Source organism: Eleutherodactylus coqui, chromosome 5, assembly GCF_035609145.1.
Source record: "Eleutherodactylus coqui strain aEleCoq1 chromosome 5, aEleCoq1.hap1, whole genome shotgun sequence".
Classification (NCBI taxonomy): Eukaryota; Metazoa; Chordata; class Amphibia; order Anura; family Eleutherodactylidae; genus Eleutherodactylus; species Eleutherodactylus coqui.
Window position 1 is genome coordinate 185,773,643 of NC_089841.1, and position 17,382 is coordinate 185,791,024.

A 17,382-nucleotide genomic window follows, 5' to 3' on the forward strand; every position below is an offset into this window, starting at 1 on the left:
TTTAATCACTATTAGAGATGAGCGAACGTGCTCGGCCCCGCCCCTTTTTCGCCCGAATACCGCGATTTTCGAGTACTTCCGTACTCGGGCGAAAAAATTCGGGGGGCGCCGTGGCGGCGCGGGGGGTTGCAGCGGGGAGTGGGGGGAGAGGGAGAGAGAGGGCTCCCCCCTGTTCCCCGCTGCTACCCCCCGCACCGCCGTGCCTCTCCCCGCCCCCCGGCGCCCCCCGAATCTTTACGCGCGAGTACTGAAGTACTCGAAAATGGCGGTACTCGGGTGCGTAAGTACTCATTACGAGTACGTTCGCTCATCTCTAATCACTATCTGTCAAACCACTTTCATTCTGTATGGGTGTTTCCAAACTTTTGAGACACTCTGTATAAGGTTTCTTATAAAAGCCTGTACTATTGATTTATGCAATGTTTATTGAACGCTCCTAACCATTTATAGGATACATAACTGATCTTCATTTATCAAAACCATCATACAGAAATATGGAAATGCAGCATTTATTTTCCCAGAACAGCTTAAGAGATTAAAACGGAACACTGACTGCTTGCTAAGGGTAAGAAGACCAGATTCAATAACTGATTAGCAATGATACAAATATAGCATATAGTATAAGTTAATATTAAGTAGAGTCCAGATGAAGCAGAAGATTTTGTTGCTCCATATGTTGATGGTGTAAAGGTAAATAAAGCCCAAGTACGAAAAATCTTCACTTTGCCAAACACGGATACCTGTAAGAAGAAAGACTAATCAGTGATAAATTGGTTTGTTATAAAATGCCCTATGCCAGACATAGTATATGTAGCACATCCGTATGTCCGTATTAAAAGGACTGTATGAACTACAAGACCAGGCACAATATTTAGACAAGCATGACACTGTGTCTTTAAAAGAACCTTTTTTTTGTTTAGAATCATAAATCTCAATATTAAGGCCTCATGCCCACGGTTGTGACGGGCTCCGCAAGTGGAATACCGCAGCAGAGTCCGTCACGGCGCCCCCCCCCCCAAAGACCCCATACTCTCCTCCGGATCCGCTGCGTAGCACCCGCATGACACTGCCAACGCGCATGCGCAGTACAGCACATGACACGCTGGCAGTGCCATATGACGTGGCCGGCGGTGAGCCAGGCGTCTATTCACGCTATACTTCCGCTGTGCTACAGTGGAAGTATAGTGTGACGGGCGGCTTCCATTGACTACAATGGAAGCCGTCCGCGCTTATTCCTGCGGCAAATAGGGCATGCCACGGGTAATTTCATGCTGCGGAATTCCGCGGTGGAATTCCACAGCATGTACATTGAGCTATTAGGTTCAATAGAGCCTAATAGCTGCAGTGAAATGCCACAGATTTCCTGCCGTGGGCATCAGGCCTAATTACTGCAAGATTGTTTGTTCTAATCTATTTGGTAATTGTATCTATGGCAAACTACGCATGTAAGAATGTGGATTTTAATGCCGATTTGTCTGTGATTGAATCTTATGCCCTGCATGAAAGAACCATGTTAAATAGTTTTGTAATTCCCCATTAGAAATGTGCAGCTTAATGATTGGGTTTATGGTAGTAGTAAAAGTAGAGGTCGTTGTCCTAGAAGTTTCATATGACAACGCCTTTCTCTACAGAAAATGGCTTCATAATCGTTGGCAATCAGCTGTCTTTCCAGGGGAAACTCAGCATAGCCATACAAGAAAGATGTAGTATTTATTAACTGGTGGGCATTCGAAAGAATGACCATCCATGTAACACATAGATGGGGTGGGTCCTCCAGAGAGAAAGCCACTGCCTAGTAAGTCTTGAGCGAAGACCCTCTATATGACATCTGTATGACCTCAAAGGGCAGTGGATAGGAAAACTTACATTATCCCCACCCATCTTCAAAGTTCTTCCGGTTGCTATTTAACAACTCACTATGAACGGCTGTTTATTTATAAAGGCATTTTTTAAAAATTGACGTGCTTGTCACGAGTTCTTACCTTACATGATGAAGATCTTTGCACTCAAAAGCAGGTTGAAGGCCAGAGTTTTGGCAAACAATGTCCTCATCCCAAGAACAGTTAATGAGAGCATATTGAATGGCTCAGCACCGTGAACTGAAAGACACAAAGGTGTTCATTAGAGATGAGCGAGCACCAAAATGCTCGGGTGCTCGTTACTCGGGACGAACTTTTCGCGATGCTCGAGGGTTCGTTTCGAGTAACGAACCCCATTGAAGTCAATGGGCGACCCGAGCATTTTTGTATTTCACCGATGCTCGCTAAGGTTTCCTTGTGTGAAAATCTGGGCAATTCAAGAAAGTGATGGGAACGACACAGCAACGGATAGGGCAGGCGAGGGGCTACAAGTTGGGCTGCATCTCAAGTTCACAGGTCCCACTATTAAGCCACAATAGCGGCAAGAGTGGGCCCCCCCCCTCCCAAAAACTTTTACTTCTGAAAAGCCCTCATTAGCATGGCATGCCTTTGCTAAGCACCACACTACCTCCAACAAAGCACAATCACTGCCTGCATGACACTCCACTGCCACTTCTCCTGGGTTACATGCTGCCCAACCGCCCCCCCTCCCCCCCACAGTGCACACCAAAGTGTCCCTGCGCAGCCTTCAGCTGCCCTCATGCCACACCACCCTCATGTGTATTTAGAAGTGCATCTGCCATGAGGAGGAACCGCAGGCACACACTGCAGAGGGTTGGCATGGCTAGGCAGCGACCCTCTTTAAAAGGGCGGGGCGATAGCCCACAATGCTGTACAGAAGCAATGAGAAATAGAATCCTGTGCCACCGCCATCAGGAGCTGCACACGTGGGCATAGCAATGGGGAACCTATGTGCCACACACTATTCATTCTGTCAAGGTGTCTCTGCATGCCCCAGTCAGACCGGGCTTTTTAATTCATAGACACAGGCAGGTACAACTCCCTATTGTGAAGTCCCTGTCGACCGACAGCATGGGTGGCTCCCTGGAACCCACCGGCGATACACAAAAATATCCCATTGCATTGCCCATCACAGCTGAGGTAGTAATGTCGTGCTTAATGCAGGTGGGCTTCGGCCCACACTGCATGCCCCAGTCAGACTGGGGTTCTTTACAAGTGGAAACAGATGCATTTATAATTCCCTGTGGACCCACAGCATGGGTGGGTGCCAGGAAGCCACCGGCGGTACATAGAAATATCCCATTGCATTGCCCAACACAGCTGAGATAGTAATGTCGTGCTTAATGCAGGTGGGCTTCGGCCCACACTGCATGCCCCAGTCAGACTGGGGTTCTTTACAAGTGGACACATGTAGGTTAAACTCCGTGTGCACCTACAGCATGGGTGGCTCCCTGGAACCCACCGGCGATACACAAAAATATCCCATTGCATTGCCCAACACAGCTGAGGTAGTAATGTCGTGCTTAATGCAGGTGGGCTTCGGCCCACACTGCATGCCCCAGTCTGACTGGGGTTCTTTACAAGTGGAAACAGATGCATTTATAATTCCCTGTGGACCCACAGCATGGGTGGGTGCCAAGAAGCCACCGGCGGTACATAGAAATATCCCATTGCATTGCCCAACACAGCTGAGGTAGTAATGTCGTGCTTAACGCAGGTGGGCTTCGGCCCACACTGCATGCCCCAGTCAGACTGGGGTTCTTTACAAGTGGACACATGTAGGTTAAACTCCGTGTGCACCTACAGCATGGGTGGCTCCCTGGAACCCACCGGCGATACACAAAAATATCCCATTGCATTGCCCAACACAGCTGAGGTAGTAATGTTGTGCTTAATGCAGGTGGGCTTCGGCCCACACTGCATGCCCCAGTCTGACTGGGGTTCTTTACAAGTGGAAACAGATGCATTTATAATTCCCTGTGGACCCACAGCATGGGTGGGTGCCAGGAAGCCACCGGCGGTACATAGAAATATCCCATTGCATTGCCCAACACAGCTGAGGTAGTAATGTTGTGCTTAATGCAGGTGGGCTTCGGCCCACACTGCATGCCCCAGTCAGACTGGGGTTCTTTACAAGTGGACACATGTAGGTTAAACTCCGTGTGCACCTACAGCATGGGTGGCTCCCTGGAACCCACCGGCGATACACAAAAATATCCCATTGCATTGCCCAACACAGCTGAGGTAGTAATGTCGTGCTTAATGCAGGTGGGCTTCGGCCCACACTGCATGCCCCAGTCTGACTGGGGTTCTTTACAAGTGGAAACAGATGCATTTATAATTCCCTGTGGACCCACAGCATGGGTGGGTGCCAGGAAGCCACCGGCGGTACATAGAAATATCCCATTGCATTGCCCAACACAGCTGAGGTAGTAATGTCGTGCTTAATGCAGGTGGGCTCCGGCCAACACTGCATGCCCCAGTCAGACTGGTAATATGTACCTTAACAGTAACCGCGTTGGTGGTAATGTGGTGGTGACTGCGGACCTAGTAGCGCGGTTTTATTTTGTTGGTTTTCGGAATGTGGCCAGGATTAAGTGGGCCGTGGCGGGGGATGTTTTGGAGGCACTACGTGTCCTCTCCACGTGTCCGTGGTTATATGCACCTTAACAGTAACAGCGTTGGTGGGAAATGGCCTCGCCGCCATCATGTCTTTGGGAAGCAGCGGAATAGGCAGAGCCCAGAATTAGTAACATTTCAGCCGTAGCATTAGCGACAGGCCCCACTAACATATCACTAGCAGCATTATAGGAGGAGGACAGTCTTAGTTCCATTTCAGTAATAGTAGCAGCCTACACAGGCCCCAGTAACAATTCCGAAGCAGCAGTATAGTGGGAGCGCAGTCTTCGTTCCATTTCAGTAATAGTAGCAGCCTACACAGGCCCCAGGAACAATTCCGAAGCAGCAGTATAGGAGGAGCATAATCTTAGTTCCATTTAAGTCATTGTAGCAGCCTACACAGGCCCCAGGAACAATTCTGAAGCAGCAGTATAGTGGGAGCGCAGTCTTAGTTCCATTTCAGTAGCTGCAGTATAGCCAAGGCCCAAGTTACATTTATGTAGCTAAAGTGTAGGCCAACCCCACACACACTTCTGTACCATGAGTGCAGGCGAAGAACATACAAATTGCTATGATTACACTGTAGGTGAGGGCCCCAAAACATTGGTGTACCAACAGTACTAATGTACCTCAGTAAAAATTGGCCATGCCCAACCAAGATGGCAGGTGAAACCCATTAATCGCTTTGGTTAATGTGGCTTAAGTGGTAACTAGGCCTGGAGGCAGCCCAGTTTAACGAAAAATTGGTTCAAGTTAAAGTTCCAACGCTTTTAAGAGCATTGAAACATATAAAACATTTTTAGAAAAATTATATGAGTGAGCCTTGTGGCCCTAAGAAAAATTGCCCGTTCAGCGTGATTACGTGAGGTTTCAGGAGGAGGAGCAGGAGGAGGAGGAGGAATATTAGACACAGATTGATGAAGCAGAAATGTCCCTGTTTTGGATGGTGAGAGAGAACGTAGCTTCCATCCGCGGGTGCAGCCTACGTATTGCTTACGTATCGCTGCTGTCCGCTGGTGGAGAAGAGAAGTCTGGGGAAATCCAGGCTTTGTTCATCTTGATGAGTGTTAGCCTGTCGGCACTGTCGGTTGACAGGCGGGTACGCTTATCTGTGATGATTCCCCCAGCCGCACTAAACACCCTTTCCGACAAGACGCTAGCCGCAGGACAAGCAAGCACCTCCAGGGCATACAGCGCTAGTTCAGGCCACGTGTCCAGCTTCGACACCCAGTAGTTGTAGGTGGCAGAGGCGTCACGGAGGACGGTCGTGCGATCGGCTACATACTCCCTCACCATCCTTTTACAGTGCTCCCGCCGACTCAGCCTTGACTGGGGAGCGGTGACACAGTCTTGCTGGGGAGCCATAAAGCTGTCCAGGCCCTTAAAGACTGTTGCACTGCCTGGGCTGTACATGCTGCTCGATCTACGCACCTCCCCTGCTACCTGGCCCTCGGAACTGCGCCTTCTGCCACTAGCGCTGTCGGATGGGAATTTTACCATCAGCTTGTCCGCCAGGGTCCTGTGGTATAGCAACACTCTCGAACCCCTTTCCTCTTCGGGAATGAGAGTGTGAAGATTCTCCTTATAGCGTGGGTCGAGCAGTGTGTACACCCAGTAATCCGTAGAGGCCAGAATGCGTGTAACGCGAGGGTCACGAGAAAGGCATGGGTACCTGTACGCAACACATGGCTGTCCGCACTAGGAAGATCACTTTCAGGATCCTCCTCCTCCTCCTCCTCCTCCTCCTCAGGCCATACACGCTGAAATGATGACAGGCAAGCAGCATGGGTACCGTCAGCAGTGGGCCAAGCTGTCTCTTCCCCCTCCTCCTCATCTTCCTCATGCTCCTCCTCCTCCTCCTCAACGCGCTGAGATATAGACAGGAGGGTGCTCTGACTATCCAGCGACATACTGTCTTCCCCCGGCTCTGTTTCCGAGCGCAAAGCGTCTGCCTTTATGGTTTGCAGGGAACTTCTCAAGGTGCATAGCAGAGGAATGGTGACGCTAATGATTGCAGCATCGCCGCTCACCACCTGGGTAGACTGCTCAAAGTTTCGAAGGACCTGGCAGATGTCTGCCAACCAGGCCCACTCTTCTGAAAAGAATTGAGGAGGCTGACTCCCACTGCGCCGCCCATGTTGGAGTTGGTATTCCACTATAGCTCTACGCTGCTCATAGAGCCTAGCCAACATGTGGAGCATAGAGTTCCACCATGTGGGCACGTCGCACAGCAGTCGGTGCACTGGCAGATTAAACCGATGTTGCAGGGTGCGCAGGGTGGCAGCGTCCGTGTGGGACTTGCGGAAATGTGCGCAGAGCCGGCGCACCTTTACGAGCAGGTCTGACAAGCGTGGGTAGCTTTTCAGAAAGCGCTGAACCACCAAATTAAAGATGTGGGCCAGGCATGGCACGTGCGTGAGGCTGCCGAGCTGCAGAGCCGCCACCAGGTTACGGCCGTTGTCACACACGACCATGCCCGGTTGAAGGCTCAGCGGCACAAGCCAACGGTCGGTCTGCTCTGTCAGACCCTGCAGCAGTTCGTGGGCCGTGTGCCTCCTATCTCCTAAGCTGAGTAGTTTCAGCACGGCCTGCTGACGCTTGCCCACCGCTGTGCTGCCACGCCGCGCGACACCGACTGCTGGCGACGTCCTGCTGCTGCTGACACATCTAGATTGCGAGACAGAGGTTGAGGAGGAGGAGGAGGAGGAGGGTGCTTTAGTGGAAGAAGCATACACCGCCGAACATAACACCACCGAGCTGGGGCCCGCAATTCTGGGGGTGGGTAGGACGTGAGCGGTCCCAGGCTCTGACTTGGTCCCAGCCTCCACTAAATTCACCCAATGTGCCGTCAGGGAGATGTAGTGGCCCTGCCCGCCTGTGCTTGTCCACGTGTCTGTAGTTAAGTGGACCTTGCCACTAACCGCATTGGTGAGGGCACGTACAATGTTGCGGGAGACGTGGTCGTGCAGGACTGGGACGGCACATCGGGAAAAGTAGTGGCGACTGGGAACTGAGTAGCGCGGGGCCGCCGCCGCAATCATAGCTTTGAAAGCCTCCGTTTCCACAACCCTATACGGCAGCATCTCAAGGCTGATAAATTTGGCTATGTGGACGGTTAACGATTGAGCATGCGGGTGCGTGGCGGCGTACTTGCGCTTGCGCTCCAACACTTGCGCTAGCGAAGGCTGGACTGTGCGGTGCGATACATTGGTGGATGGGGCCGAGGACAGCGGAGGTGAGGGTGTGGGTGCAGGCCATGAGACGGTAGTGCCTGTGTCCTGAGAGGGGGGTTGGATCTCAGTGGCAGGTTGGAGCACAGGGGCAGAGGCAGCGGTGCAAACTGGAGGCGGTGAACGGCCTTCGTCCCACCTTGTGGGGTGCTTGGCCATCATATGTCTGCGCATGCTGGTGGTGGTGAGGCTGTTGGTGGTGGCTCCCCGGCTGATCTTGGCGCGACAAAGGTTGCACACCACTGTTCGTCGGTCGTCAGGCGTCTCTCAAAAACTGCCAGACCTTAGAGCACCTCGGCCTCTGCAGGGTGGCATGGCGCGAGGGTGCGCTTTGGGAAACAGTTGGTGGATTATTCGGTCTGGCCCTGCCTCTACCCCTGGCCACCGCACTGCCTCTTGCAACCTGCCCTGCTGCTGCCCTTGCCTGCCCCTCTGAAGACCTGTCCTAAGTAGGCGTTGCACACCAGGTGGGGTCAGTCACCTCATCGTCCTGCTGCTCTTCCTCTGAATCCTCTGTGCGCTCCTTCCTCGGACTTACTGCCCTTACTACTACCTCACTGCAAGACAACTGTGTCTCATCGTCATCGTCCTCCTCACCCACTGAAAGGTCTTGAGACAGTTGCCGGAAGTCCCCAGCCTCATCCCCCGGACCCCGGGAACTTTCCAATGGTTGTGCATTAGTGACGATAAACTCATCTGGTGGGAGAGGAACCACTGCTGCCCAATCTGAGCAGGGGCCCGAGAACAGTTCCTGGGAGTCTTCCCGCTCCTGAGCATGTGTCATTGTAGTGGAGTGAGGAGGCTGGGAGGAAGGAGGAGCAGCAGACAGAGGATTCGGATTTGCAGCACTGGACGGCGCAGAACTCTGGGTGGATGATAGCTTGCTCGAAGCACTTTCTGCCATCCACGACAGGACCTGCTCACACTGCTCATTTTCTAATAAAGGTCTCCCGCGTGGACCCATTAATTGGGCGATGAATGTGGGGACGCCAGAAACGTGCCTCTCTCCTAATCGCGCAGCAGTCGGCTGCGACACACCTGGATCAGGAGCTCGGCCTGTGCCCACACCCTCACTTGGGCCTACGCGTCCTCGGCCGCGTCCACGTCCTCTCGGCCTACCCCTACCCCTCAGCATGCTGTATTACCAGTGATTTCCAAGCCAGGAAAGAAATTGGCGCAAGCCTGCAGCCAAAATAGAATTTTTTCCCTTGTTTTTCAAAGGACAAGCCACACTGCGTGTATTCAATGAATACTACTAAGTTTAATAACTGTGTTGTGGCCCTGCAAATGTGTCAGAGAACTGCAGTGATGCAAAGTTATTCGCTACAGCAGATCAGGGATTTCCCATGCAGGAAAGAAATTGGCGCAAGCCTGCAGTAAAACGTAGCTGGCTGCGTCTGATTTTTTTTAACGTTCTGCACGCAGCACACACGTACCCAGAGCCCTGAGGACTGTCAGAGGCAGGCGAAATAGAATTTTTTCCCTTGTTTTTCAAAGGAAAAGCCACACTGCGTGTATTCAATGAATACTACTAAGTTTAATAACTGTGTTGTGGCCCTGCAAATGTGTCAGAGAACTGCAGTGATGCAAAGTTATTCGCTACAGCAGATCAGGGATTTCCCATGCAGGAAAGAAATTGGCGCAAGCCTGCAGTAAAACGTAGCTGGCTGCGTCTGATTTTTTTTAACGTTCTGCACGCAGCACACACGTACCCAGAGCCCTGAGGACTGTCAGAGGCAGGCGAAATAGAATTTTTTCCCTTGTTTTTCAAAGGAAAAGCCACACTGCGTCTATTCAATGAATAATGTATGTCTTCTGGCCCTGCCTACACAATTCTATCCCTGTAGTAGTAATGCCGGGTGCAATGGTCTGCACAGCCGGTTTTGAGAAAAAAAAAAAGATATGCAACACTGCTAACAGCAGCCTGGACAGTACTGCACACGGATAGATGTGGCCCTAGAAAGGACCGTTGGGGTTCTTGAAGCCTACACTCACTGCTAACACTCTCCCTGCCTAACCACCACTTCTGTCCCTATTGCAGGGCGCAATGCTCTGCAGATCCAATTTTGAAAAAGAAAATAAAAATACAGTGCTAACACAGTACTGCACACTATTAGATGTGGCCCTGAGAAGGACCGTTGGGGTTCTTGAAGCCTACACTAACTCCTAACGCTCTCCCTACAGCAGCTCCAGCACGATACCACTGTCCCTCAGCTAACTCACAAGGCATCTGAGCCGAGCCGCGGGAGGGGCCGATTTTTATACTCGGGTGACATCTGATCGCCCCAGCCACTCACAGCAGGGGGGTGGTATAGGGCTTGAACGTCACAGGGGGAAGTTGTAATGCCTTCCCTGTCTTTCAATTGGCCAGAAAAGCGCGCTAACGTCTCAGAGAGGAAACTGAAAGTAACCGGAACACCGCGTGGTACTCGTTACGAGTAACGAGCATCCCGAACACCCTAATATTCGCACGAATATCAAGCTCGGACGAGTACGTTCGCTCATCTCTAGTGTTCATTAAATATAAGAACCATTTCTCATGAACTACAATGTTAATATTAATCTAAAAAGACATACAAGACAACAGATCTCCTGTATGCTCTATTAAGGAGGACTTATATAAATCAGTTGGAACCAGAAACAATTTAATAATAATAGGATGGCTGAGAACACAATACATTTAATAAGCTATAATTAATAAATATCAGACAACTGAAAGAAGCAGTGCAAAACCGAAAAATATGGAGGGAGCTCGCATTTAGGGTCACTGAAGGTCATGAACAACTAAACGATTAATAACAGCAACAACAATTAGTAAATAACTGCAGATCTTATCAAAGACTTCACTAATATAGTTTTGCAGGCTATATGACTGTATGGAGTTACCTTGACTGTAAATACCTACTGCCACCTACAGGATGCCAAGATATCCAACACACAGTAAACAAACGTGATGTAACTCCGATGTCACTTTGTTATAAAGTGCTGGATGATACCTTTTTAGTTTAGATGTAAAATTCTTAAGTTTGGAATGATTCATAATCATTCATAGTCGCATAATCATTCTAATGAACTAAGGCTAATTTGCCTGTCTCTATTTGCTCTGTTTATGTTGTTATTAGAGATGAGCGAGTATACTCGCTAAACGCAATTGCTCGAGCGAGCATTGCCTTTAGCGAGTATCTCCCCGCTCGAGACAGAAGGTTCGGGTGCCGGCGCGGGGGAGCGGTGAGTAGCGGCAGTCAGCAGGAGGGAGCCGGGGGGAGAGAGAGAGAGATCTCCCCTCCGTTCCGCCCCACTCTCGCCCACAGCTCCCTGCCCGCTGCCGGCACCCGAACCTTCCGCCTCGAGCGGGGAGGTACTCGCTAAATGCAATGCTCGCTCGAGCAATTGCCTTTAGCGAGTATACTCGCTCATCTCTAGTTATACTTTTTGTCAAACTTTGTATAATGCATTTCTAATGTACTTGCTATAATAAACTAGAAAAACTGTAGAATTTCAGCATGTGTCACTGTGAGGTTTTCCATGCTGAAAATGTTTTTTAAAAGAATCTTGCAACCACTTCAATCTAATTTAACCAGTTTAAGTAAAGGGTGAAGTTATGAACTGCACAATAAAAGGCTTTATACACATGAGCGTATCTGTGGGTCCTGGCCCCGGCAGATTCACGGGTGAACAGGAGAAACCACAATCCTTGTTATCTGTGGGTCCTGGTCTCGGCAACACTCTCTCTTCTCTTACACGCTCTACCAGTCAACACTCACATTTGGAAAAAGGGTGTGCTGCATGGCGGCTCCTCATTCTCTCACTCTCTTAGCATTGAAGGGGTACTTTCACATCTTCTGCGTACAGCAAGCCCAGGGCAGACTGTGGACTCCTTTCGGGCTCTTCCATTCTGGGCCACACAGGCTGAAGGTGCCTGCATGGTCCTGTTGCAGAACTCATCAGAACAGAACTCCTCTCTCTTGCAAGCCCACAATGGAACTCAGAACTCTCAACCCCCTCTCATGCACCTTGGATCCACATATATATCACAAGGTCACATGACAAACAAACATACATTTTCCAGACAGTCAGCTCACATACCAGACAGTTAACTCTTTCAGTGCTGCAACTATTCAATACACATCATTCATTCAACACAGAAGACACTGACATTACATAGACACATGCATGCATACAGTTATGAAGGGGCCCTATTGTTCTGAGCCACTACACTAACCACAAATCTTCTGTGGGGGCCATATCATCACCTCCAGGACTGCTAGTATTTCTTTGCGCTGAAGATAGTTGATGACATTGGCTGTATGTTTGGTGTTCTCCTGCTGCAGAATACATTTGGAGTCACTCAAACATCTATTCTTGAAAAAAAATTCTTACTTTGCAGCATTTTTTTTCCACAAAGCTGTTACACAGTACTGTATAATGGAAAAGTATGACAAGTTTATTTACTCAGCTTAACGCATGTAATGTAACTGACCTCCAGAGCCATCTGTTCTCTGACACTTGTTGTCTGCTTCTTGTTCCTTTACATCCAATTTCTTAATGTCTGTTTAATAAATCAGAAAAACAGTTATAGAGACATTTGCCACCTACTTTTAGCCCTATCAGCTAAGCTTATGAGCTGAAATTATGTGACCCGCTAGGTCCGGTGACATACGTGTTATACTTACCTTCCCTGTTATTTACCCGGTGTGAGCACTGAAAGCCACTGCTGAATGTATTGAGCTGCACTGCTAAGTTGACCTCCCATTATAAAATTAGAAGAGAGGACTACTAAGTGGAACCATTCAATGCACTGAGCGGTGGCTTTCAGCACTCATACCAGGGGAGGTAAGTATAACACTTAAATCCCCAGAGTCAGCGAGTCACCTACTTTCAGATTATAAGCTTAACTTTTAGGGCTAAAAGTGTGTGACAGATTCCCTTTAAAACAGATACTGTATCGCAAGTCTCCATTTTTAACAAGCTTGTGTTTCCTTTGTTATTTCTTGACACGTAAATTGTAGTACAGTATTAAGGTAAAGGGACTTGTTATTTGTATAGCGCCAACTTATTCAGCAGCGCTTTCAAGTAATTAACTTATTACCCCCCCCCCCCCCTTCAGGTTGTGAGCGAGAGCTTAACACTCTGCGCCACATGAGGCCCCTTTAATTCTTTATAAGGCTGGTAACATTCTAAAATAAGTTAGAGTCACAGATTTTGCCTATTCCTATAACTCATATAAGCCTATCATGCTCAGTACAAGTAAACACAGTGCTGCATTCTCCTCTATATAATAGTTACTATATTTGGTTGAAAAGTATTTTGAATTTGAAATAATCCCCTTGGCATTGCAGTCATTTTTATATTTAATTTTTCCTCCATGCCTTCCAAGAGGCATAACTTTTTTATTTTTTCCATCAACGTAGGTGTATGAAGGCTTATTTTTTGCAGGATGAGTTGTATATTATAATTGTCCTATTTAAGGTGCCATATAATATATTGAAAAACTTCAAAACATTTTCGGGTGTGTGAAATGGAGGAAAAGCAATTGCACAATTGTTTTTTGGGTTTCATTTGTATGGCTTTCTTGGTGCAGTAAATATGACTTAGTAATATTCATAGTTGCCTACCTCGATTACGTTGGGGGTTTTGACAGGGTGATGGAAGGGCCCCGTCAGCTAACATCTTATATGCCGTGGTCAGCATTGATATATTCTGTAACAAGAAGATTCTGTTGTATCTTGGATGTTCACCTCTGTCTTATGGAACTGATGCTGAACTGAAAAGTTATATCAAGACCTACCTGTATGTATACTCTGCCCACTTAAAGTCATTTTGTAACCATTTAAAAGGAAGAAATTGAGCTTTGGGTGCAATTCGCATTGGACAGCGCAGACCCTGCACAATCCATGTCCTAATCTATAGGGCCTTGTGTGGCACAGAGTGTTAAACTCTTACTCACGATCTGAAGGTTCAATCCCCGCACAGCTCAAGCAGACTCAGCCTTCCATCCTTCCGAGGTCAGTAAAATGAGTACCCAGCTTGCTGGGGGGAAATAAATTACCTGAAAGAGCTGTGGAATAAGTTGGCTTTATACAAATAACAAGTCCCTTTCCCCCTTTCTCTAATCTTGTGTGTAAAAACAGACAAGATTAGAACCTGTATCTATTTTTCTCACATTGGTCCGTGTGCAAAAATCGCTCATGTCCTCATATAATGAGGACTTGTGCTGTCTGTGGAATACACGGATAGGTAAAAAAATAGCCCCATGTGAATTGACCTTAACTTGTAGTATATTCACTTATACAAGGTATCTCTGCGCTTCTTGGGCTTAGGGACTCAGCAGGCTGAACCTGATTGTCATCTGTTGCTGAGTGCTCTATCATACAGAGATAGCTGTCAATTACTGATAGGACCACCAACTGGACCTCTAAGCACAGAAGAGCAGAGAATTAAATTAATGTACTTTACGTTTGGCTAGTTTCACACAAGCTTATTACAGATGCATTTCTGTGTCCATAGTACTGATGTGTGTCCCGACGCAATTGTGGAGTTTAGTGACATGAACTGTCACTGTCATAGATTCCTTTCACCTTTAGAAGTTGTAATCTTGTTCTGGTCTTGCTTCACTTCACATGTAAAGTTATCTGCCTTCACATTCTGAACACTGACCGCGCTGTAAAATCCTTCCTTAGATAAACTTCTACTAATACTTTCTTGTTTGATATTATCAGCATAAATTTGAATATCCTTAGGGAAGAAGTCTTTTGCCAGGCAGGCGGTGACGTTTTCTTCTTTATTTTTCAACTCAAACACTTGAGGAGCTTCGGTAGTATTCATACCTGAAACGACACAAAGACCAAAGATTCGTGACCAACTCATGAATGAAAGTTCTACTTCATTGTTTGTAATCATTTGTAAATGCTTCTTAAAATGAATTTTAAGTTTACTTAAGTAACATTTAGTTTGGTTCAAGACACATAAATAATTGAGATGCAAACAACAGGCGATATCTACATTGAAACCAGCTCTTCTAGAAGTCTATCTCTTATCCAGATCAGATTTCCTCTAACAGCTTTTCATTTCCCCTATATATTATACATACTGGCCATCTTCTTTAAGACCTTCCCCGTAGAAGACTACTTTTCGATGCAATTTTGCATGTTCGTCAAAGAGGTTTCACTTATCTGGTTATAAAACAAAGTTGTTAGAGAATAGTTGCATAACCTAGAAAATAATGGGAAACCATATATTCAAAGGTTTAAAATCACTATTTTCAGATTACTGTTTCCTGAAGTCTAAATAACAACCTACTGAATACATAAATACATGAAGTAGTATAAATTTGACATTTGTTTTTCCAAGGAACTTTAAGGCTTTAAAAGTCCTGACCTGACTGTTGGTTTGGTGAGCTGAACTCCGGGCATCATAGATTCCTATAATAGTCCAGTTTCGGGTCAGCACACCCGCGGTCAGGCCAGGACACTCATCCAAATTAACGACGCATAAATGTAGTTGGAAAATGCTCATGTATCACTGGCGTTATATTGATATAAAGCTAAGAGTTCACTTATTTAATTAGTAACTTGATCATTCACACTATAAAAAAGGTAAAAACACAGTAACATATGGAGTAGTGATTTTAATAGAATTTATTTCTCTTTTCATATCAGACCAATTATCTGGATCTACTGTACGAAAATGTATATCCAGCTTTGTAATATGCATCTTACTGTAACTGCGTAAGCATCCATTCCTCTGCGGAATGTCAGTACACCAAAATGTCAGAATCTAAACAATTAAGGATGATTGGAATGCTGGAGGCAATGCCATAAAGTCTGTAAAAAAAACCTCTCTCTTTGGGCTTCACAGCTACATGATAAAAATGCCCAGCACAAACTGTAAATTGAACATGAATTTGAATACAAAAGGCATATTAAAAACAAAAATTGAATATTAAGATTTCAGTCACTTACTTGGCAGGACATAAAGTTGTGTTCCATTTCCAAATATTAGACCTTCAGTTTCTAGTTCATGGCGAGCACAGTGATACATACTGCAGCAAAAACTGAACTTTTTAACTCGTCACATTACTTAATGCCAGGTGTGGTTGTGGTTTATCACATGAAAGCCTCTAGCGTATCTGTGGGTGATGCTTACGTCTGATATATCTTTGTGGGTGGCTGCTTTTTAGTTCTATAGCATTTGGACACAATAGTAGATTTACTATTCAAACTATAACAGTTTTCTGGTGCAAATTGCACCAAAAAAATGATCCTAAATGCTTAGCGCCACATTTACTGTGTAGTTTTTTAACACTCTCAGACACTTTCTAAATCGCACAAATAGGCAATAAGTCTCTCTGTCTCCATCTTTGCTGCTTTTTTCTGACTTTTACATAATTTATTTTTTTCCTTATATGTTTTAGTGCTTCTTCGCTGTCTTCTTGTTTTAGTAGTTTAAATGCTTTCTTTTTGCTCTTTATTGCCCCCTTTACATCTTTATTGAACCACATTGGTTTTCTCCTATTCATAACCCTTTTATTCCTGTAAGATATGAACCTTTCACAGTAAGTATGCAAGATGATTTTAAACATTTCCCATTTATTGTTTGTACTCTTATTTTTGAGGACATTGTCCCATTCAATATTGTTTAGGGCATCTCTGAGCTGGTCAAACTTTGCCTTCCTAAAGTTCGTTACTTTTGTAGCTCCCCTACTAAACTCTTTCTTGAAAGACAAGTTGAAATTTATTATATTATGGTCATTATTTCCCAGGTTCCCCCAACCTGCACCCCTGTTACTATCAGGTCTCTTGGGTAATATACCTTTATGAGATCCGCAGGTTTCGGCTTCCCAGTTTACATCCTGATAGTTAAAGTTCCCCATAATAATTACCTCATTGAGATTTGCTACTTCATCTATTTGCTCCAGTAATGGACTTTCAGCAGCTTGTGCCATATTTGGTGGTCCATAGAAAAACCCTATGAGGATTTTATTGTTGTTTTCCCTCCATGTATCTCTACTCATAAAGACTCCATATGTTCATCTCCCTCATATATCCTCCCATAGTGTGGGCTTTAAACAGGATTTCACATAATGGCAAATGCCTCCCCCTTCTGTTAATTACGATCTCTTCTGAACAGACTGTAACCCTGTAAGTTTCCCGCCCAGTCACAGCTTTCATCCAACCAGGTTTTCATTATTCCGACTATGTCATAGTTTTCCTGATATTATTACTTCCAGCTCTTCTACTTTATTTGTCAGACTTCTAGCATTTGTCACCATACATTTTAGAAGGTTTTGGTTATTTTTTATTTTAAGTGTATCCCTTTAAACTATTCTGCCAGTTCTAACTGTACTAACCCCTCCCACCACTTCACCCCCATTTCTATTACATAGTCCAAGGACACTGTCTACACTGTCTTCCCCTCTATCTCTGGTTGCCCTTCTTCCCAGTCCCCAGATGAAACACTTCTCCAACCTATTATCCATATTCTGCCCCAGCATAGCTGCAATCTCCCAATTGAGATGCAGCCCATCCTTACAGTAGAACCTGTAGCCAACAGCAAAATCACCCCACTTTTTTGAGAACCCAAACCTGTCCATTCTACACCAACTCTTGAGCCACTTGTTTGCCCCAATCTCCCTTTGCTTTACTGGTACGGCA

The 17,382-nt window shown here is 46.5% G+C and overlaps 1 protein-coding gene across 2 annotated transcripts in view; it reads right to left on the reverse strand.

Moving 5' to 3' along the window:
• Positions 1 to 508: 508 nt before the first annotated feature.
• Positions 509 to 17,382, reverse strand: part of LOC136628212 (immunoglobulin gamma-1 heavy chain-like) — a 147,682-nt gene continuing 130,808 nt past the window's right edge. For both annotated transcript variants that reach the window (XM_066603940.1, XM_066603939.1), the window contains exons 3-7: positions 15,691 to 15,755; positions 14,308 to 14,556; positions 12,210 to 12,278; positions 1,983 to 2,099; positions 509 to 740 (exon numbers count right to left, since the gene is read on the reverse strand). In XM_066603940.1, the coding sequence (XP_066460037.1) occupies positions 1,984 to 2,099; positions 12,210 to 12,278; positions 14,308 to 14,556; positions 15,691 to 15,755 (499 nt within the window). In that variant the 3' untranslated portion in view covers positions 509 to 740; position 1,983. The remainder of the gene's footprint in view (positions 741 to 1,982; positions 2,100 to 12,209; positions 12,279 to 14,307; positions 14,557 to 15,690; positions 15,756 to 17,382) is intronic.